Here is a 24,073-nt window from a genome sequence, read left to right on the forward strand (position 1 = left end):
GAGGTAGATGCAGAAAAAAATATATTCAGTTTGCAACCTGATGGAGGTCAGTATAGATGGACTAATACAACAAGTCCCACACACAGCTAGAAGCCCAAATATTTTTTCAGAGGTACTGTAGATGCAGATAAAAATTATTTTTAATTTGCAACCTGATGGAGGTCAGTATAGATGGACTAATAGAGAAAGTCCGACACACTACTAGAAGGCCAAATATTTTTTCAGAGGTAGATGCAGAAAAAAATATATTCAGTTTGCAACCTGATGGAGGTCAGTATAGATGGACTAATACAACAACCCCCACACACATCTAGAAGCCCAAATATTTTTTCAGAGGTACTGTAGATGCAGATAAAAATTATTTTTAATTTGCAACCTGATGGAGGTCAGTATAGATGGACTAATAGAGAAAGTCCGACACACTACTAGAAGGCCAAATATTTTTTCAGAGCTAGATGCAGAAAAAAATTATATTCAGTTTGCAACCTGATGGAGGTCAGTATAGATGGATTAATAGAACAAGACCCACACACAGCTAGAAGCCCAATATTTTTTCAGAGGTAGATGCAGAAAAAAATATATTCAGTTTGCAACCTGATGGAGGTCAGTATAGATGGACTAACAGAGAAAGTCCCACACACTACTAGAAGGCCAAATATTTTTTCAGAGCTAGATGCAGAAAAAAATTATATTCAGTTTGCAACCTGATGGAGGTCAGTATAGATGGATTAATAGAACAAGACCCACACACAGCTAGAAGCCCAATATTTTTTCAGAGGTAGATGCAGAAAAAAATATATTCAGTTTGCAACCTAATGTAGGTCAGTATAGATGGACTAACAGAGAAAGTCCCACACACTACTAGAAGGCCAAATATTTTTTCAGAGCTAGATGCAGAAAAAAATTATATTCAGTTTGCAACCTGATGGAGGTCTGTATAGATGGATTAATAGAACAAGACCCACACACAGCTAGAAGCCCAATATTTTTTCAGAGGTAGATGCAGAAAAAAATGTATTCAGTTTGCAACCTGATGGAGGTCAGTATAGATGGACTAATACAACAAGTCCCACACACAGCTAGAAGCCCAATATTTTTTCAGAGGTAGATGCAGAAAAAAATATATTCAGTTTGCAACCTGATGGAGGTCAGTATAGGTGGACTAATAGAACAAGTCCCACACACTGCTAGAAGGCCAAATATTTTTTCAGAGCTAGATGCAGAAAAAAATTATATTCAGTTTGCAACCTGATGGAGGTCAGTATAGATGGATTAATAGAACAAGACCCACACACAGCTAGAAGCCCAATATTTTTTCAGAGATAGATGCAGAAAAAAATTAGATTCAGTTTGCAACCTGATGGAGGTCAGTATAGATGGACTAATAGAATGATGCTATGCCCAAAAGATTTTACTTCACTAGGTGCAGTAAAAAAATTGGTATTCTATACACAGGTGGTATATCTTGCAACACAGATAGGCTACTCCACTGACTAACACACTCTGCAATAGGCCAAAAAGGATTAGCTTTGCTAGATTCAGCCAAATGCTGTGAAAAAAACTTGCACAGCACTGGCACAGACCTGCCTGGCAAAAACTGATAGGAACTGATGTAACCTAGTCCTGAAAAGGACTCCAATTACAATTAGTCTTTACTCCCACAACCTATCTATTTAAGAGCACAGACCTGCCTGATAAAAGTCGTAGGAAATGCTGTAACCTAGTCCTTAAAAGGACTGCAATCACAACTATTCCCTACTCCCAAGCTATCTGTATATTTGTGCGAAAATTGGCTTGAAATTAACAAGGTATAGCGCACACAGCAACAGCGGTGCCGTCTAACACGCAGCTGCAGCAGTGAGAAAATGGTGGCGACGGGGAAAATGGCTTGGTCTTATAGGGCAAGGACATGTGACATACACTGCCAATGACACATGCCCTTGCTTGTGTGAAAAAAAGCACTTCGCTCCGTGTGTGCGCTGCTGATAGGCTGACAGATTGCACCTCCCCACTGTAAATGCGGGAAAGAGAAAAAAAATGGAGATCTTCATTGTTCCTGCAGAGATCCATCCCCTGCCCCTCCCCCCACCCCGCTGTACACTCAAACTGCGTATTAACATTAATTTTCATCATTACTGAGAAAAAATCCAGTTATGATTTTGGTGCACGAACAGTTATCGAACATAACCTCGAACAGCCGAATTTTTCTCAAATTGTTCGTGTTCGCCGAACGGCTCGAACACCGCCCAAAACAGCTCGAATTTGAGATTGGCGAACAGTTCAAGTAGAACAACGCTCATCTCTACTTATGTACATGTAATGTTGGATACCAAGGTAATCACTTATCACTAGCGATGTCTGTATATACAGCTATTCACTGGATGTCATCTATAAATGATATCTCTCGAATAACAATGGCTGCTGTCATAGAAACCTCAAACATGTTTTTTTTTCAATATAATTCTATTGATTTGAGCTAAGATATTTTTCTTTTTATTAATATAAGGTCACATTAATGCAAAAGTGTTTGTGTAATTTGTTTTATTATTAGTACAGACTAACAGACTTTGGCTGCAGTTTGGCCTATAGAATTTAGTACCATCCATTGAGGCTTTATGATCATACTGTAAGACAAGTGTGGATGAGCTCTTAATGATAGACCAATAATAAGTCATCATTTCTGTATTGTGATCAGGTAATGGGTCATATTGTGCTGATATTGATGAATGTGGAGGAAAGAACAACTGTGCAGCTGATGCCACCTGTACTAACATAGAGGGAAGTTATATCTGTACATGTAATGCTGGATACACAGGTAAGTACAATACATCAGCAATATGGGAAAGTAATGGAAGTGACTATCTAATGTTATATACATGTACACAGACAAAGTTTTTTCTTGTTTAATATAACAACACCTTACCTATATCATGAAACAGAAAACTGTTACTTGCAACTTAAAGAAGCCCTCCTGTTAATTTTTTTACTCCCTAATAGTGTTGAGCCACCCCCGTAGTGTTCGAGTTCGGTTCGGTTCGTCGAACACCCGTGTGTTCGCCGAACTGTTCGTCGAACTGTTCGTCGAACACCTTCGAACACCGTTAAAACCAATGGCAGGCAAACAAAAACACATAGAAACACATAGAAAACACCTTCAAAGGTGTCCTAAAGCTGACAAACTGCTCAGAAGACACAACTAACACATGGAAAAGTGACAAGTACATATAGTCATGCGAAAAGAAAAGAGGTGGAGGAGTAAAAGGAGGGGGAGACACAGATATAGGCATGTCATGCCCTTCTAAAATCCAAAAAGTGAGAAGCCGACACGTTCAGTCCGCTTCTGCCTGTGCCACCTCCGTATCGCCGGGTTTGTGCCAGAGCCGCGGTGAACCCTGACGGCCAGCCCCCCTCTCCCAATACTGGTGCCTGTCCGCTGGTGGGTCGAGCGAGCCCCCCTGTGGTGGAGGCAGCTCTAAGCTTTTTAATTTAAATTGTCTCTCTAATTTGAATAAATACACTTTAAATCCATTTACAAGGATCTATTGGAGGGCAAGTCTCATGCCAGCAGCCGCGTAATTCCAGCTCCAGTAGCGTCCACTAAAGCTGCTGCAGTTAAAAAGCTTTTATAAGGATCGAGCTCGGCTGTCCACCGCAAGGCATCCTACTGCCAGTCCGAGCCCCTATGCCTTGGGGTGCCTCCTGATGCTCTTCACTGAGTATTCCGTGGTCCCGAAGCATTTCCTTTGAAAAAATGAAGTGTCCAAACTACAGGTGGTGTAGCTTGCTTAACAGCCGGGATAATCCGCTGACTAGCAGACACTGCTACTAGGCACAAAGTATTTCCTGGGCTAGATGCAGTTAAAAATTTGTAATTAGATACTCTTGTTGGATGCTGAGAAAGCATTCCATAGAGTCTCCTGGCACGCCATATATGATTCTCTTAAAAAGCTTGGGGTAGGGGTCTAGGGGACCCTTTTATAGCCAAAATTACGGCCCTGTATCGCAATACGTCACCTAGGCTGAAGATAAATGGAACTGTAGCACCCTGAGGGCTCGGTTGCTACAGAGGTATTGCACCTCACCCAGAGGTGTGATATCTCACTCTCAGGTAAGGATGTAGTGTGGATCAGGACCCGACACCTGCATGCATTACACCACATTGCCGTGGGGCAGGGCGACCAATATGCCCCTGAGATGGGCACGACAGTCCCTGTCCCTGGCTGGAGTGGGGGGAGGGAACACTGAGGAAGGGGAACCCTGTAGTGCAGGAGCAGGGAGGAAGCAGTTCCTGGGTGCATTGAGAAGGGAGTATAAAAGGTGTGCACCATCTTAGTTCAGTGCAGAGAAGTCTGAGCAGAAGTGGCAGGGAGCAGGGGCTCTGCATGAGCTCTGCTCCGGAGGCGGGCCTAGTAACAGAGGCCCAGGCCTGGAAGAGGGAGAAGGAAGGAAGAGGAGCGGAGAAGGCTCCAGGAACAAGGAACGAAGGGATCTCAGGGGTGCGGACGGGCGAGTCGACACCGCACGCCCGAATCCACCTGCGTGGAGGGGTCAGGCCAAAGGGGGAGACCGGTCCCCGAAACTAGTGGAGGCAGGAAACGACCCTCAGCTAGAAACAGGAGGCTGTGACATTTTATGTGGCGCAGCCCCTCGCTACACCCGCTAGGAAGGCACCACATAGGGTCAGGGAAACTGGCGCCAAGTTTACCAAGAGGAGGCCCGAGGCAGCCGGACAGAAGGGTTGGTAAGAAAGGCCAGACAAAGGACATACAAAGGGGGTCCTGTGAAGCACTCCAAAGTTATCTGGGAGTTGTCTGAGCCCCTCACCTGGTGAGCACAGTACGACGTGGGCAGCCGTTACCTGCAGACGTGGTCTGGATAATAAGAACTGTGAGTAAAGGCCCTGGACTGCATCACTGACTCCGTGTCATTACTGCTGCTGCCCTGCACCATCACCCCCATCCTCCGCATACACTGCCCTGAGGCTATACTCCTCCCGTGGGGAGTTATGCTACGCTCTGCTGCACCCACAACACCAGCCTCAGCGGTCTGCCCTGGAGTGGCGGTTCACTCTGACCGCAATCCACGGGTGGCGTAGTCGGACATTTAAACATCAAAACCACATAAATAGTTCCGCCACTGGTTTGACCGCCCTGAGCCACGGAATCGGGTCGCCGCCACGGAGACTACAACCACCAGCATCCACCAAAAAGGGTCCGGCTCCGGGTGTCCCAAGGCCCAGGGGGCACGTCAGAACATTTTCATCACCTTTCACAATCACCAATGGTAAAGGCAGGGATGTTCTCTGTCCCCTCTCTTATACATCCTAGTGACGGAGCACCTGCTCTCATCAATTCGCCATAACCCCAATATTAGGTGGATTGAGGTGGGAAGCACCGAGTACAAGTGCTCTCTATTTGCTGATGATGTCCTAGTATATATCACTCAATCACATATATCCATCCATGCTGTTATGGCTGAAATAGATCACTTTGTTACATGGTCAAATTTTAAAATCAATGCAGCGAAGTCTGAGGCCCTCGATGTCTCCCTCCCAAATCCATATAGGATTCCATCCAGTCCAACTTTCCCTTTGCCTGGCCCTCACAGGGTATCAAATACTTAGGAATTCCTATTCATAGAGACCTCTCCCATCTATGTTATCTTAATTTTGGGCCCTTTATTGAACAACTCCATACAGACCACGGTTGGCAAGTTAGAACTGTAAGATTCACTACGTGAACCACTGGTGTTTTGTGGAAAAGCACATGTACACTGTGTTCCAAATTATTATGCAAAAAGTGTTTAGGAGTGATAAGGGAAGAATTTGTTTGTTTGTCAGTTAAACTCATTGATGGTGATGTGTGTCAGGGCTCTTTATATCACTGTAAGCAATTGCAGACACCTGTGCTAATTAGTTTGGCAGGTGTGTCCAATGAAAGGCAAGACTACTTAAGAAGGCTGTCTCACATTATTAAGCAGCCTACATTTTCTGCCAAAATGGGAAAGAAAAAGGATGTGTCGGCTGCTGAGAAGCAACAAATTGTGGAGTGTTTAGGTCAAGGCATGACTACAATCAACATTGTGCGATGATCAGGATGAAGTGTCTTGGCAATCAAGAAGTATGTAGCTGATTCACAGTACACACGTGTGCGTGCTGATAAGGGCAAATTGAGGACTCTTTCCTACAGGCAATTACGTCAGGTTGAAAGAGCAGCGGCAAAAAAGCCTTGTCATAGCAGCAGACAAGTTTTTGAAGCTGCTTGTGCCTCCAACGTCCCCCGAACAACAAGATGCAGGGTCCTTCAGAGGTTTGCAGCTGTGCATACGCCATCCTGTCGACCTCCTCTATCCACTTCACACAAGCAGAAACGGCTCCAGTGGGCCAAACATTACATGAAGACTGATTTCAAAACTGTTTTGTTCACGGATGAGTGCCGTGCAGCGCTCGATGGTCCAGATGGATGGAGTGGAGGATGGCTGGTTGATGGACACCCCACGCAAACACGGCTACAGCGCCAACAAGGAGGAGGTGGAGTAATGTTTTGGGCTGGAATCATGGGGAGAGAGATTGTCGGCCCCTTTAGGATCCCTGAAGGCGCTAAAGATGAACTCCATAATGTATGTGGATTTTCTCAAACAGCACTTCCTGCCATGGTTCAAGAAGAAGAACCGTGTATTTCACAGCAAGATCATTTTTCTGCATGATAATGCACCATCTCATGCTGCACATAAAACATCTGCATCTCTGGCTGATATGGGCATAAAAGGGGACAAACTTATGGTGTGACCCCCATGCTCCCCTGACCTCTACCCCATTCAGAACCTTTGGAGCATCATTAAAAGGAGTGTCTATGATGGCGGGAGGCAGTTCACATCTAAGCAACAGCTCTGGGAGGGTATTCTGTCCTCATGCAAAACAATTGAAGCAGAAACCATCCAAAACCTGACAAATTCAATGGACGAGAGAGTTCAGAAGCTCCTTTCGAACAAGGGGTCCTATGTGAAAATGTAACATCACCTAGAATAAAGTTTTGAGTTGAAAACTCTTTGATTTCAGTTTCTAACAACCTGCTAATGCTTATAATTTCAAAAATGACCATTTTTTTGGTGTTTATTAAAATGAAAAGGTTGATCGAAAAGTTTGGGGGATCTAAGAGTGTGGCAACCCAGTAGTCATGATTACTTCGAATTCTGACAATATGAGGGTCATGCTGCAGGTAGTGCAGCAAGAAGGCACTTATGTGTCTTGCGCATCTCGGAGCCCCAAAATTATTTTCCGGGCTAGATGCAGCTAAAAATTATTTTTAATTTTAAATCTGGTGGAGCTTATTATAGATGGCCTAATAGGATCAGTGCTGCACACTGCTACAAAGCCCAAATTATTTTCCAGTCAAGATACAGATAAACATGATTAGTAATTTTAAATCTGGTGGAGCTTATTATAGATGGCCTAATAGAATCAGTGCTGCACACTGCTACAAAGCCCAAATTATTTTCCAGCCAAGATACAGATAAACATGATTAGTAATTTGAAAGCTTAAAACGGTTGGTAGGGTGATTTTAACCAATCATCAAGCTTTTACTCTCCCCAGGATGACACAGGGGTAGAAAAGTCGTTTTGGATCCATGATTTGTTCATCTTTATGAACGTGAGTCTGTCTACATTATCAGTGGAGAGCCGCGTGCGCTTATCTGTCAGCACACCACCAGCAGCGCTGAACACACGTTCAGACAGAACGCTGGCTGCGGGGCATGACAAGATCTCCAAGGCGTAAGTGGCTAGCTCCGGCCATTTATCCAGATTGGAAGCCCAAAAAGAGCAAAGGTCCAGTGACACAGTCATGGCTTCAATGTTTACTTGGAGATACTCCTGTACCATCGTCTCTAGGCGTTGACTATGTGTCAGACTTCTTGTCTCCTATGGCCTTGCAAAGGATGGGCTAAAAAAGTGGTGAAATGATTCCGCAAAATTGATGTTACCAGCAGATACTGTGGTTCTGTTACGGTTTGAGTGCTGAACACTTGACGGTCCCACGGTTGGCAAGTTGGAACTGTGAGATTCACTACGTGCACCACTGGTATTTTGTGGAAAAGCACATGTAAGATTCTGCAACAGTCTCTGCTGATACTCCTGCATGCGTGCATCCCTTTCTATGGCAGGAATAATTTCTGCAAATTTACTTTTGTACCGGGGATCTAACAGTGTGGCAACCCAGTAGTCAGGATTTATTTCTAATTCTCACAATTCGAGGGTCATGTTGCAGGTAGTGCAGCAAGAAGGCACTCATGTGTGTTGCGCATCCAGGAGCACCAAGTCCCTGTTGTGTTGGTGGCGAGGTAACAATCATGCTTCCTTCCTCTGTCCTCTCCCCCCAACCTCGCACAACAGAAATGTGATCAAGGTCTCCCTCATCTGATGAGTCTTCCATCAGTTCGTCCTCCACTTCTTCCTGGGCTCCTGCACCTTCCTCACTAGTTTGGCTGCTACCATGCACCCCGGTAAAACCATCTCCCCCACCCTCACATGCCTGCCGCCTTGGTGCTGCCGACCGTCTGGACCTTGCAGATGTTAGCCCTTCCGCATACAACTCCTCCTCCTCTACTTCCTCCAGCTCCTCTTGTGCCACCACCTGACTCCGAATTCTGTTTAACATGTGCTCCAGCATGTAAATCACCGGAATAGTCATGCTGATAATGGCATCGTCAGCACTAAACATCTTCGTCGCCATTTCAAAACTGTGCAGAAGGGTGCATAGGTCCCTGATCTGAGACCACTCTTCCAGCGTGATTACCCCACCTCTGGATCTCGTTGGCCCAGGCTATACGTCAGAACGTATTGCACCAGGGCTTGTCGGTGCTGCCTCAGTCGCTGCAACATGTGCAGAGTTGAATTCCACCGGGTAGGCACATCGCATTTTAGCCGGTGAAGTGGCAGGCCCAACGACTTCTGTAGAGATGTAAGTCGCTGAGCTGCGGGATGCGAACGGCGAAAGTGAGCACACAGCGACCGTGCCCTCTGCAGAAGGCCATCTAGTCTGGGATAGTGGGCTAAAAATTGCTGGACAACCAGGTTCAACACGTGAGCCATACAAGGCACGTGTGTGACATTGCCCCGGCGAAGGGCCGCACCCAGGTTTGCAGCATTGTCGCACACGGCCTTCCCTGGTTTCAGGTCCAGTGGAGACAACCATTCATGAAATTGGTTCTCCAGAGCTGACCACAACTCCTCAGCTGTGTGACTCACATTTCCCAGACATTTCAATGTAAAAACCGCCTGATGACGTTGAGCCCTACTGCCAGCATAGTAAGGAGGTGTGCAGGATCCCTTCTGCGCAGTTAGAAAGCTTGTGGCATGACCAGACAGGCTTTGGGTGCAGGTGGAAGACCGAGAGGAGGTTGAGGAGGCAGAAGCAGTGGAGGAACTTTGACATAAAGAGGATTGACGCACAACTCGTGGGGACGGCAAGACTTGGACAGCAGCCCCTTGTCCTGCTGTCACCATAGTTATCCAGTGCCCAGTCAGCGACATGTAACGCCCCTGTCCATGCCTACTCGTCCAAGTGTCTGTGGTGAAATGCACCCTGTCACACACAGAGTTTCTCAAAGAAGCGGTGATGTTGTGTGCGACATGCTGGTGGAGCGCAGGCACACCTTTCTTTGAGAAGTAGTGCCGACTGGGCATCTGGTACTGGGGCACTGCGACGGACATAAGGTCTCGAAAATCCTCTGTGTCCACCAGGCGGAAAGGCAGCATTTCTGTAGCCAAGAACTTGCAGATGGTGAAATTCAACCTCTTAGCTTTCTCATGGCTAGGAGGAAATGGTCTTTTACTTGTCCACATCTGAGGGACCGAGGGCTGGCTATTGTGCTTAGACGGGGTTGATAAGGGTGTCCCCGGCAAACTGCCGGTCTGTGAGGAAGATGCAGGCGGACATGTTAGGTTGCCTTGATCCAAAGGTGGTGCTATCGATGTCGGACAGCGCTCAACACCAGCTGGTGTTACCACCTTCAAAGAAAATGATGACCTGCCAATCACGCTGGCTGTTGCGGGTAAAGAGGTGGCAGGTCTGCGCCCCAAAACAGGTGTGACTGCTGTCCCCCCAGTCACAGAGGATGAAGAGGCCGCGGATGCACAAGATACGGCAGACGGTTGGCCCGGCCGGCTAGGCCGCATTGTAGCACACTGAGCTTCCCACTGCAACTTATGCTTCATGTCCATGTGCCGGTTCATGCATGAAGTACTCAAACTATGTATTTTTTGGCCTCTACTTAGCTTTTGCTGACAAATGTTACAGATAACACGAGTTGGGTCATCTTTATCGATCTGAAAAAATGCCCAGGCTATGCAAGGCTTAGCACCCATGCGACCTGAAGAGCCACCACGACTTGTGGTGAGAGGCAGAGTTGTGTTTGAGGATGCAGTTGTTGACGTGCTTCCAGTACTACGTCTCTGTCCAGAAAGGCGCAACCTGACCTCGTCGTCAATAGCATCTTCCTCCACTTCCTCTGCTGACCTCATCTCTTGGCTGACTGTGGGTTGACAGTAAGTGGGATCTCCAACCTCATCATCATCACCCTGTGCGTTATCACACCCGTCGTCCTCAGAGCCAACCTGTTCCTGCCCTGACAAAAAACTAAAGTTGTCGCTCCAATCAGGTATTTGAGTCTTATCATCGTCTTCCTCATTGTCTCCACCAACAGGAGATACAGTTTGGGAATGAGGGTCTACATTATGGTCAGAACCTTCTGCGTCTGGTCCTGGATCCGACTCATAAAGATTCTGGGCATCAGTGCAGATCATTTCCTCGTCTGGATTCACAGAAGCGCTGGAGTCGACCTCTGATTCCCAGGCTATAGTATGAGTAAACAGCTCTGCAGACTCAACCATCTGTTCTACCTCATACTCAGACGGGCAGCTGGAGATTTGGGAGCTGTGAGGAAGCAAGTGCGATTGGGGTGACACCTTTGAGGACTGGAGTATTTGTGATGTTGAAGTTGATGTGGAGGAGAGCCCACTTAAAGGAGCACTTGATATCCGTTGAAGCACCTGCTGTTTTGTGCCTCATCTGGAATTTGTAGCGATTGGCGTGGCCGTAAGAAAGGGATCTTATCACATTGTCCGCTAAAAGAAGTAGACATTTTAGTTTGGCTGGAAGATGGTCTTTCTTCTGCAGATGTTACTGTTGCTTTAACACCTACCCCACGGACACAACCTTTTTTCCCCTTCCCAACACGCCTATTCCCCTTTCCACCAGCAGCAGGCCTTTTTCCACTCATTTTGGTGGTTAACTAATTAACAACTCTGGAGTTGTTTGCACAAAAAAACAATGGATGGGAACCGAGCAGAGCTGAGTGGCCAAACTGTGGTATTAGGCCAAAACTATTGGCTGGGTTAGATGCAGAAAAAAATTATATTCAATTTGCAACCTGATGGAGGTCAGTATAGATGGACTAATAGAGAAAGTCCCACACACTGCTAGAAGGCCAAATATTTTTTCAGAGCTAGATGCAGAAAAAAATATATTCAGTTTGCAACCTGATGGAGGTCTGTATAGATGGATTAATAGAACAAGTCCCACACACAGCTAGAAGCCCAATATTTTTTCAGAGGTAGATGCAGAAAAAAATATATTCAGTTTGCAACCTGATGGAGGTCTGTATAGATGGATTAATAGAACAAGTCCCACACACAGCTAGAAGCCCAATATTTTTTCAGAGGTAGATGCAGAAAAAAATATATTCAGTTTGCAACCTGATGGAGGTCAGTATAGATGGACTAATACAACAAGTCCCACACACAGCTAGAAGCCCAATATTTTTTCAGAGGTAGATGCAGAAAAAAATATATTCAGTTTGCAACCTGATGGAGGTCTGTATAGATGGATTAATAGAACAAGTCCCACACACAGCTAGAAGCCCAATATTTTTTCAGAGGTAGATGCAGAAAAAAATATATTCAGTTTTCAACCTGATGGAGGTCTGTATAGATGGATTAATAGAACAAGTCCCACACACAGCTAGAAGCCCAATATTTTTTCAGAGGTAGATGCAGAAAAAAATATATTCAGTTTGCAACCTGATGGAGGTCTGTATAGATGGATTAATAGAACAAGTCCCACACACAGCTAGAAGCCCAATATTTTTTCAGAGGTAGATGCAGAAAAAAATATATTCAGTTTGCAACCTGATGGAGGTCAGTATACATGGACTAATACAACAAGTCCCACACACAGCTAGAAGCCCAATATTTTTTCAGAGGTAGATGCAGAAAAAAATATATTCAGTTTGCAACCTGATGGAGGTCTGTATAGATGGATTAATAGAACAAGTCCCACACACAGCTAGAAGCCCAATATTTTTTCAGAGGTAGATGCAGAAAAAAATATATTCAGTTTGCAACCTGATGGAGGTCTGTATAGATGGATTAATAGAACAAGTCCCACACACAGCTAGAAGCCCAATATTTTTTCAGAGGTAGATGCAGTAAAAAATATATTCAGTTTGCAACCTGATGGAGGTCTGTATAGATGGATTAATAGAACAAGTCCCACACACAGCCAGAAGCCCAAAATTTTTTCAGAGGTAGATGCAGAAAAAAATATATTCAGTTTGCAACCTGATGGAGGTCTGTATAGATGGATTAATAGAACAAGTCCCACACACAGCTAGAAGCCCAATATTTTTTCAGAGGTAGATGCAGAAAAAAATATATTCAGTTTGCAACCTGATGGAGGTCAGTATAGATGGACTAATACAACAAGTCCCACACACAGCTAGAAGCCCAATATTTTTTCAGAGGTAGATGCAGAAAAAAATATATTCAGTTTTCAACCTGATGGAGGTCTGTATAGATGGATTAATAGAACAAGTCCCACACACAGCTAGAAGCCCAATATTTTTTCAGAGGTAGATGCAGAAAAAAATATATTCAGTTTGCAACCTGATGGAGGTCTGTATAGATGGATTAATAGAACAAGTCCCACACACAGCTAGAAGCCCAATATTTTTTCAGAGGTAGATGCAGAAAAAAATATATTCAGTTTGCAACCTGATGGAGGTCAGTATACATGGACTAATACAACAAGTCCCACACACAGCTAGAAGCCCAATATTTTTTCAGAGGTAGATGCAGAAAAAAATATATTCAGTTTGCAACCTGATGGAGGTCTGTATAGATGGATTAATAGAACAAGTCCCACACACAGCTAGAAGCCCAATATTTTTTCAGAGGTAGATGCAGAAAAAAATATATTCAGTTTGCAACCTGATGGAGGTCTGTATAGATGGATTAATAGAACAAGTCCCACACACAGCTAGAAGCCCAATATTTTTTCAGAGGTAGATGCAGTAAAAAATATATTCAGTTTGCAACCTGATGGAGGTCTGTATAGATGGATTAATAGAACAAGTCCCACACACAGCCAGAAGCCCAAAATTTTTTCAGAGGTAGATGCAGAAAAAAATATATTCAGTTTGCAACCTGATGGAGGTCTGTATAGATGGATTAATAGAACAAGTCCCACACACAGCTAGAAGCCCAATATTTTTTCAGAGGTAGATGCAGAAAAAAATATATTCAGTTTGCAACCTGATGGAGGTCAGTATAGATGGACTAATACAACAAGTCCCACACACAGCTAGAAGCCCAATATTTTTTCAGAGGTAGATGCAGAAAAAAATATATTCAGTTTGCAACCTGATGGAGGTCTGTATAGATGGATTAATAGAACAAGTCCCACACACAGCTAGAAGCCCAATATTTTTTCAGAGGTAGATGCAGAAAAAAATATATTCAGTTTGCAACCTGATGGAGGTCTGTATAGATGGATTAATAGAACAAGTCCCACACACAGCTAGAAGCCCAATATTTTTTCAGAGGTAGATGCAGAAAAAAATATATTCAGTTTGCAACCTGATGGAGGTCAGTATAGATGGACTAATACAACAAGTCCCACACACAGCTAGAAGCCCAATATTTTTTCAGAGGTAGATGCAGAAAAAAATATATTCAGTTTGCAACCTGATGGAGGTCTGTATAGATGGATTAATAGAACAAGTCCCACACACAGCTAGAAGCCCAATATTTTTTCAGAGGTAGATGCAGAAAAAAATATATTCAGTTTGCAACCTGATGGAGGTCTGTATAGATGGATTAATAGAACAAGTCCCACACACAGCTAGAAGCCCAATATTTTTTCAGAGGTAGATGCAGAAAAAAATATATTCAGTTTGCAACCTGATGGAGGTCTGTATAGATGGAATAATAGAACAAGTCCCACACACAGCTAGAAGCCCAATATTTTTTCAGAGGTAGATGCAGAAAAAAATATATTCAGTTTGCAACCTGATGGAGGTCAGTATAGATGGACTAATACAACAAGTCCCACACACAGCTAGAAGCCCAATATTTTTTCAGAGGTAGATGCAGAAAAAAATATATTCAGTTTGCAACCTGATGGAGGTCTGTATAGATGGATTAATAGAACAAGTCCCACACACAGCTAGAAGCCCAATATTTTTTCAGAGGTAGATGCAGAAAAAAATATATTCAGTTTGCAACCTGATGGAGGTCTGTATAGATGGATTAATAGAACAAGTCCCACACACAGCTAGAAGCCCAATATTTTTTCAGAGGTAGTTGTAGAAAAAAATATATTCAGTTTGCAACCTGATGGAGGTCTGTATAGATGGATTAATAGAACAGGTCCCACACACAGCTAGAAGCCCAATATTTTTTCAGAGGTAGATGCAGAAAAAAATATATTCAGTTTGCAACCTGATGGAGGTCTGTATAGATGGATTAATAGAACAAGTCCCACACACAGCTAGAAGCCCAATATTTTTTCAGAGGTAGATGCAGAAAAAAATATATTCAGTTTGCAACCTGATGGAGGTCTGTATAGATGGATTAATAGAACAAGTCCCACACACAGACAGAAGCCCAAAATTTTTTCAGAGGTAGATGCAGAAAAAAATATATTCAGTTTGCAACCTGATGGAGGTCTGTATAGATGGATTAATAGAACAAGTCCCACACACAGCTAGAAGCCCAATATTTTTTCAGAGGTAGATGCAGAAAAAAATATATTCAGTTTGCAACCTGATGGAGGTCAGTATAGATGGACTAATACAACAAGTCCCACACACAGCTAGAAGCCCAATATTTTTTCAGAGGTAGATGCAGAAAAAAATATATTCAGTTTGCAACCTGATGGAGGTCTGTATAGATGGATTAATAGAACAAGTCCCACACACAGCTAGAAGCCCAATATTTTTTCAGAGGTAGATGCAGAAAAAAATATATTCAGTTTGCAACCTGATGGAGGTCTGTATAGATGGATTAATAGAACAAGTCCCACACACAGCTAGAAGCCCAATATTTTTTCAGAGGTAGATGCAGAAAAAAATATATTCAGTTTGCAACCTGATGGAGGTCAGTATAGATGGACTAATACAACAAGTCCCACACACAGCTAGAAGCCCAATATTTTTTCAGAGGTAGATGCAGAAAAAAATATATTCAGTTTGCAACCTGATGGAGGTCTGTATAGATGGATTAATAGAACAAGTCCCACACACAGCTAGAAGCCCAATATTTTTTCAGAGGTAGATGCAGAAAAAAATATATTCAGTTTGCAACCTGATGGAGGTCTGTATAGATGGATTAATAGAACAAGTCCCACACACAGCTAGAAGCCCAATATTTTTTCAGAGGTAGATGCAGAAAAAAATATATTCAGTTTGCAACCTGATGGAGGTCTGTATAGATGGATTAATAGAACAAGTCCCACACACAGCTAGAAGCCCAATATTTTTTCAGAGGTAGATGCAGAAAAAAATATATTCAGTTTGCAACCTGATGGAGGTCAGTATAGATGGACTAATACAACAAGTCCCACACACAGCTAGAAGCCCAATATTTTTTCAGAGGTAGATGCAGAAAAAAATATATTCAGTTTGCAACCTGATGGAGGTCTGTATAGATGGATTAATAGAACAAGTCCCACACACAGCTAGAAGCCCAATATTTTTTCAGAGGTAGATGCAGAAAAAAATATATTCAGTTTGCAACCTGATGGAGGTCTGTATACATGGATTAATAGAACAAGTCCCACACACAGCTAGAAGCCCAATATTTTTTCAGAGGTAGTTGTAGAAAAAAATATATTCAGTTTGCAACCTGATGGAGGTCTGTATAGATGGATTAATAGAACAAGTCCCACACACAGCTAGAAGCCCAATATTTTTTCAGAGGTAGATGCAGAAAAAAATATATTCAGTTTGCAACCTGATGGAGGTCTGTATAGATGGATTAATAGAACAAGTCCCACACACAGCTAGAAGCCCAATATTTTTTCAGAGGTAGATGCAGAAAAAAATATATTCAGTTTGCAACCTGATGGAGGTCTGTATAGATGGATTAATAGAACAAGTCCCACACACAGCTAGAAGCCCAATATTTTTTCAGAGGTAGATGCAGAAAAAATATATTCAGTTTGCAACCTGATGGAGGTCAGTATAGATGGACTAATACAACAAGTCCCACACACAGCTAGAAGCCCAATATTTTTTCAGAGGTAGATGCAGAAAAAAATATATTCAGTTTGCAACCTGATGGAGGTCTGTATAGAAGGATTAATAGAACAAGTCCCACACACAGCTAGAAGCCCAATATTTTTTCAGAGGTAGATGCAGAAAAAAATATATTCAGTTTGCAACCTGATGGAGGTCTGTATAGATGGATTAATAGAACAAGTCCCACACACAGCTAGAAGCCCAATATTTTTTCAGAGGTAGATGCAGAAAAAAATATATTCAGTTTGCAACCTGATGGAGGTCTGTATAGATGGATTAATAGAACAATTCCCACACACAGCTAGAAGCCCAATATTTTTTCAGAGGTAGATGAAGAAAAAAATATATGCAGTTTGCAACCTGATGGAGGTCAGTATAGATGGACTAATACAACAAGTCCCACACACAGCTAGAAGCCCAATATTTTTTCAGAGCTAGATGCAGAAAAAAATTATATTCAATTTGCAACCTGATGGAGGTCAGTATAGATGGACTAATAGAATGATGCTATGCCAAAAGATTTTACTTCACTAGGTGCAGTAAAAAAATTGGTATTCTATACACAGGTGGTATATCTTGCAACACAGATAGGCTACTCCACTGACTAACACACTCTGCAATAGGCCAAAAAGGATTAGCTTTGCTAGATTCAGCCAAATGCTGTGAAAAAAACTTGCACAGCACTGGCACAGACCTGCCTGGCATAACCTGATAGGAACTGATGTAACCTAGTCCTGAAAAGGACTCCAATTACAATTAGTCTTTACTCCCACAATCTATCTATTTAAGAGCACAGACCTGCCTGATAAAAGTTGTAGGAAATGCTGTAACCTAGTCCTTAAAAGGACTGCAATCACAACTATTCCCTACTCCCAAGCTATCTGTAGATTTGTGCGAAAATTGGCTTGAAATTAACAAGGTATAGCGCACACAGCAACAGCGGTGCCGTCTAACACGCAGCTGCAGCAGTGAGAAAATGGTGGCGACGGGGAAAATGGCTTGGTCTTATAGGGCAAGGACATGTGACATACACTGCCAATGACACATACCCTTGCTTGTGTGAAAAAAAGCACTATGCTCCGTGTGTGCGCTGCTGATAGGCTGACAGATTGCACCTCCCCACTGTAAATGCGGGAAAGAGGAAAAAAAATGGAGATCTTCATTGTTCCTGCAGAGATCCATCCCCTGCCCCTCCCCCCACCCCGCTGTACACTCAAACTGCGTATTAACATTAATTTTCATCATTACTGAGAAAAAATCCAGTTATGATTTTGGTGCACGAACAGTTATCGAACATAACCTTGAACAGCCGAATTTTTCTCAAAATGTTCGTGTTCGCCGAACGGCTCGAACACCGCCCAAAACAGCTCGAATTTGAGATTGGCGAACAGTTCGAGTAGAACAACGCTCATCTCTACTTCCTAATGTTAGGCTGAACTGATGATATGGATTCAATAAGCTTCACGTCCATGTATCCACATCCGGCTTAGTGAATCCATATCACCAATTGAGCCAAATATTAAGGATCCAAGGCATTGAGGCTGCAAGCAGGAAGGCATGAGGGAAATGAGGACTTGGCACAATCACGAATCTCAAGAGCAGAATAACGGATGCAGGGAAACCCAGCACTGATGGAAGAAAGTTAAAGCTCTACTCCAGCATTTTTTTTATTGCAAAGCTGGAGTGGTTGCAACTAATCTATGTTCCCTGCCCCTAGTCTGATACTTACCAGCCGCCATCTACATCCTTTATTGGCACCACTCCGATTAGTCTCCAGCAGTTTTTGACCTGCCGCATCACTACAGTGTTTGCTGGAGCGATCTGTAAGTCACAACTCAATGTAAATCGATGAGAGCCAGAACAAGGTCAGAATGAGGCTCTCATAAACTTACATTGAGAGCTTACAAACATTACCGCTGACTACTGGTCAGTCAGATATTGCTGTCATAAGATGGTCATGCAGGACTGGAAAGTGCCAGGAAGAGCTATAGACAACGGTTGGTAAGTATAAGGCTAGGGGCAGGGAACTTAGATTAGTTGCAGCACTCTTGCATTGAAATAAAGGAAAGCTGAAGTGATGCTTTAAAACACAGAATGCACAGAAGGTGGAGCTCAAACATACAGGTCTAGAGTCTCAATCCCAAAACACAGGTGTGCCTGAATGGGCCTTAAATAGGTCTAGGGATAGGATGACATTGATCCACGCTGAGGATCCGACTTGGAGCACAACAGAGGGCAGAGGACCCAGTGGAGGGAAGTGGAGCACGGGATACCCGGGACAGTTATGTAACACTCAATCTGTGTAAATATAGGTGTAGTGTAGTGTCAGTGTGCTAATATACTTACAGATCACAGTCTTCTCCAGTATCCAGCACCGTTTCTCTCCTCTTCTGAGTCATAGGATGGTGATTCAGACTACATAAATTGTTCTGGGCTCTATGTGTGAGCCAGAAGTCTCTTTTACAATGTAATCCTATGGAGCATTGTTCTGACATTCTTACATTGTTGAAGCCATTCTGGATCATGTTTGCAATATGATTCAGAGAGCCAAAATTGCCATCACATGACTCAGAAGAGGAGCAGAATGGTGTTGGATACTAAAGACATATCGGTGAGTGTATTAACAGACTAACACAACACTGCACTAACATTCAACACTATCAGTATTTTGTCAGTATTCGGTCAGTATTTTTTCTCAGGAGTGGGAGCCAAAACCAGGAGTGGGTGATAAATGCAGAATTGGTGCACTTGTTTCTATTATACCTTTTCTCTGATTGTTCCTCACATACTTAATGAATACTGACCAAATACTGACAGTGGGGCCGTGTCCTTAGACTATACTCACACATTGCTGTTTGGCTGCGTTTTCTCCTGCAGCCAAAACCTGATCTCATGGCAATAAAAAAGCTGCAGCCAAAATGCTGGTTTTACTGTGTTTTTTTGCTGCTTTTCTTACTGCTTTTTTGCTGCATTTATTTCAGTTTTTTTCAGGTTCCCAAAGTTCAGCTTTGCTTTCACCTTGCAAGTATAAACAATACAAGGTGTTATGCAACTAATGCAAAACATAAGTGAAAAAATAACATTTTTTTTTCTTAAAAGGACAATTTGATCAAATTATAAAGGGCAAAAATTTTTTTTTATTAGTTTATTAGGTAGGGCATTGTTTACTTTTAACACATATCAATAATTAAATTATCACTAATTCAATTAAACTATGCTTGGCGTGGGAAAAACTAAAGGATTGTTTAAAAACATTTTTCATTATGTATGAAAAAATAGTGACTATTCTGAACAAAAAAGCTGAAACGTAGCCTGGAACTATCATTAGATGAGTGCATGAAAAAATACACAAATCCAAATGTTAAAAAAGCAGAGAAGTTGAAATTTTTATTTTAATACATATCACTAATGTAATGATATTATGCTTGAGTGGGCAGAAACAAAAGAATTGCTTAAAAAAGTGTAAACTACATTACGATAAAAAAATACTAACATCTATGCTCATGCAATGATACCAAGACATTATCGCTAGTGATGGGCGAGCACTAAAATGCTTGGGTGCTCGTTTCTCGGGTCGAGCACATTGGAATACTCGGGTGCTCGACCCGAGCAACGAGCCCAATGTAAGTCTATCGGAAACTCGAGCATTTTTCAGGTGGCTCCCCCCGACGGTCTGCAAAGGGCCTAAAATTGCCAAAATCGATGGGAACAGTGCTCAGATGACATGGGAACAGCATGGGGAAGACCCCAGGAAGCATTTCTGACACCCAGATCACTGCTGTGAACAATGCTGTCAAAGGTATTACGCCACTTTTACGGACTCACAATAAAAATATAAAAACTAAACCAAAATGGATTTTCCTGGGAAATATGTTAAGGAACATCCTTTCCAGGGTAATGACTTGTATATAAGGCAAAATAAATATACAAAAACAAAAATACTCCTTCACACCTTAGGCTATGTTCATGTTTTTGATGCGTTTTTGCACCTTTGCATTGCTTTCAACCGTGACAAATGTCATTTTAACATTTTACAACCTTATCTGGCCATGTGGTGTCTGAGACATGATCAGACACATTCTGTTTCATTTATTAAAGTCACAAACCTATTTTTATAGGGCCATCAGGTGGCCTTTACGGTTTTTAAAAGGTCAGCAGTAAGTCCTCTCTATTCTTGGAGAGCCATCAGCCGGCTATGCTTTGTTGTTCCCATTACTAAATAGTGGGGCTCCTATACTGTTATTGCGTATGCAGTGAGTGGCAGGGCTGCCCAAAATTTGGACGCACCCCAATACCCCTTTGAAGAGACTTAGAGGAGAGCCTCCTGAAAACAATGTTCTCATTATTAGGAAGTGGGTGGGTCTCCCATACTGTTTGCCTATGCAGTGTATGCAAGGGCTGCCAAAAATTTGGACCTACTCCAAAGCCCCTTGGAAGAGACGTGGAGGAGGGCCTCCAGAAAAAAATGTTCCCATTATTAGGAAGTGGGTCTCCCATTGGGTTGGCCTATGCAGTAAATGCAGGGCTGCCAAAAATTTAGACCTGCTCCAATGCCCCTTGGAAGAGACTTAGAGGAGGGCTTCCTGTAAACAATGTTCCAATTATTAGGAAGTGGGTCTCCCATTGTGTTTGCCTATGCAGTGAATGCAAGGGTTGCCAAAAATTTGGAGGCACTCCAATGCCCCTTGGAAGAGACGTGGAGGTCAGAGCACCTCCTGAAAACAATGTTCCCATTATTAGGAAGTGGGTCTCCCATAGTGTTGGCCTATGCAGTAAATGCAAGGGCTGCCAAAAATTGGTAGGCACTCCAATGCCCCTTGGAAGAAACGTAGAGGGCCTCATGAAAAAATGTTCCCATTATTAGGAAGTGGGTCTCCCATAGTGTTGGCCTATGCAGTGAATGCAAGGGTAGCCAAAAATTGGGAGGCATTCCAATGCCCCTTGGAAGAGATGTGGAGGTCAGAGGGCCTCCTGAAAACAATGTTCCCATTATTAGGAAGTGGGTCTCCCATACTGTTTGCCTATGCAGTGAATGCATAGAGCTGCCAAAAATTTGGACCTACTCCAAAGCCCCTTGGAAGAGACGTGGAGGAGGGCCTCCTGAAAAAAAATGTTCCCATTATTAGGAAGTAGGTCTCCCATTGTGTTTTCCTATGCTGTGGATGCAAGAGTTGCCAAAAATTTGGAGGCATTCCAATGCCTCTTGGAAGAGATGTGGAGGTCAGAGGGCCTCCTGAAAACAATGTTCCCATTATAAGGAAGTGGGTCTCCCATAGTGTTGGCCTATGCAGTGAATGCAAGGGCTGCCAAAAATTGGGAGGCTCTCCAATGCCCCTTGGAAAAGACGTGGAGGAGGGCCTCATAAAAAAATGTTCCCATTAGAACGGAGCGGGTCTCCTATACTTGTAATGCCCATGCACTAAGTGTATGGGATGACAAACATTTACCCATGGGGGGTATACATGAACATACTGTATAACATTTTTTTTTTACGGGCATTAAAAACACCCTTTAATAAAATTATGTGAGTGTTACATCACGGACCACGGTCACCCTCGTGATATGGTGGTGGAGGATGAGGATGAGGAGAAGGAGGAGGACAAGAGCAAATAGCCAAAATCAGGAAGCGTATACCCATGTGTGGGTGTGAAAAGATGCATGGGAATACACCTCCCAAAAAAAAGACACTGGACTTACGCTGCTATCATTCGGTGGTGTTAAGAAGTCTGGCCAAATACTGCCCTCGTTCATTTTTATAAGAGTCAGCCTGTCAGCATTTTCAGTTGACAGGCGGATGCGCTTATCAGTTAGAATCCCACCAGCTGCAATAAAAACCCGCTCTGATAAAACGCTAGCAGCAAGGCAGGCCAGGACCTCCAAGGCGTAGAGAGCCATTTCATTCCATGTGTCTAGCTTGGATACCCAATAATTATAAGGCACAGAGGAATCACGGACGTTGGTACGGTCGGCAAGATACTCCCTCAGCATTTTCCCAAACTTTGCACTCCTTGTGAGAGTACCACGTGCCTCAGGGCCTGTACGATGGGAGGGTCTGACAAAACTCTCCCAGAACTTTGACAATGTTCCCCTGCCTCTGCTGGATTGGAGTTGTGTCTCTCTCGCCTGTACTCCTTGGTTGTCCAATGAACTGTGATCTCTTCCGCCAGCGTTTTCAGATGGAATTTTTTTAATAGTTCTGCAGCAAGGACCTTCTGTTACTGCCTCGTTTTTGTAGATGTGTCCGCCTCAGGAATAAGAGATATAAAGCTTTCCTTGTAGCGTGGGTCTAGAAGTGTCACCAACCAGTAATGACTGTCACCCAAAATTTTGAGAACGCGAGGGTCACGGGAGATGCAGCGTAACATAAACTCAGCCATGCATGCCAGACTGCTAACAGGCAAGACTTCCATGTCCTCACCAAGAGGACGACTGTCCATGCTCTCCTCCTCCTCCTCCTCCCTGTCCTCAGGCCATCCTCGCTGAACAGACGGTATGACAGTTGTGGAGGTAGTACCATCTATAGCTCATGAAACTAGCTCCTGTTCTTCCTCCTCCTCATTGTCACCCAATCCACGTTGGGATGAGATGAGGCTGGGCTGTGTGTAATCACCCTGTATGGTTCCTTGCTCCATCTCATCGTGCTCCGTCTGCAATGCATCCTCTTTGATTGTTTGCAGAAAGTGTTTCAGAAGACAGAAAAGTGGGATGGTGATGCTAATTATGGCGTCATCGCCACTCACCATCTTGGTGGAGTCCTCAAAGTTTTGGAGGATGGTACATTTGTCTGACATCCATGTTCACTCCTGAGGTCTTATGTGTGAAGTCTGAACTGGATACCGACAGCCTTGTTGATGCTGGTAATCAACAACTGCCCTCTTCTGCTAACAAATCCTTCCCAACATCTGCAATATAGAGTTCCAATGCATGGGGACTTCACACACCAGTCGGTGAGCCAGAAGCTGCAAACACTGCTGAAGCACGCAAGGGCAGCGGAAGCTGTAGCTGACTTTCCAAAATGGGCACACAGGTGGCATACTTTGACAAGTAGATCCGGCAGCTTCGGGTAGGTTTTGAGAATCCGCTGAACCATGTGGTTAAGCAAATGGGCCAGGCGTGGTACATGTGTGAGCTCGCCTCGCCTCAGAGCCGCCACCAGGTTCCGGCCATTGTCACACACGACCATGCCTGGCTGTAGGTTCAGCGAAGTCATTCACAGATCTGCTTGCTCTTTCAGAGCTGTCCACAACTCTTCAGCATTGTGCGGTTTGTCACCTAAGCATATTAGCTTCAGCACAGCCTGTTGCTGCTTGGCTGAGGCAGTGCTTCCAGCTTGTGACTGATGTGGTCATTTCAGAGATTTAGGCTGAAGAGGAGGAGGCTGAGTTTCTGGAGCTGTCGACTGTGGGGGCAACCCTGATTGACTTCGGGCGCACAATGCTCGGCATCGGGAGGATGTGTTACGTCCCATGGTCCGACTGGGTCCCAGCTTCCACTATGT

At 43.7% G+C, this 24,073-nt stretch overlaps 1 protein-coding gene across 1 annotated transcript in view; it reads left to right on the forward strand.

Moving 5' to 3' along the window:
* LOC141258548 (uncharacterized) overlaps positions 1-24,073 on the forward strand; it is a 395,228-nt gene that overhangs the window by 240,192 nt on the left and 130,963 nt on the right. The window contains 1 exon segment of the mRNA XM_073673526.1: positions 2,696-2,815. Within this exon segment, the coding sequence (XP_073529627.1) occupies positions 2,696-2,815 (120 nt within the window).

Source organism: Phyllobates terribilis, unplaced genomic scaffold (assembly GCF_046119375.1).
Source record: "Phyllobates terribilis strain yellow unplaced genomic scaffold, ASM4611937v1 Scaffold_3__8_contigs__length_932513732, whole genome shotgun sequence".
In the NCBI taxonomy this organism is placed as follows: domain Eukaryota; kingdom Metazoa; phylum Chordata; class Amphibia; order Anura; family Dendrobatidae; genus Phyllobates; species Phyllobates terribilis.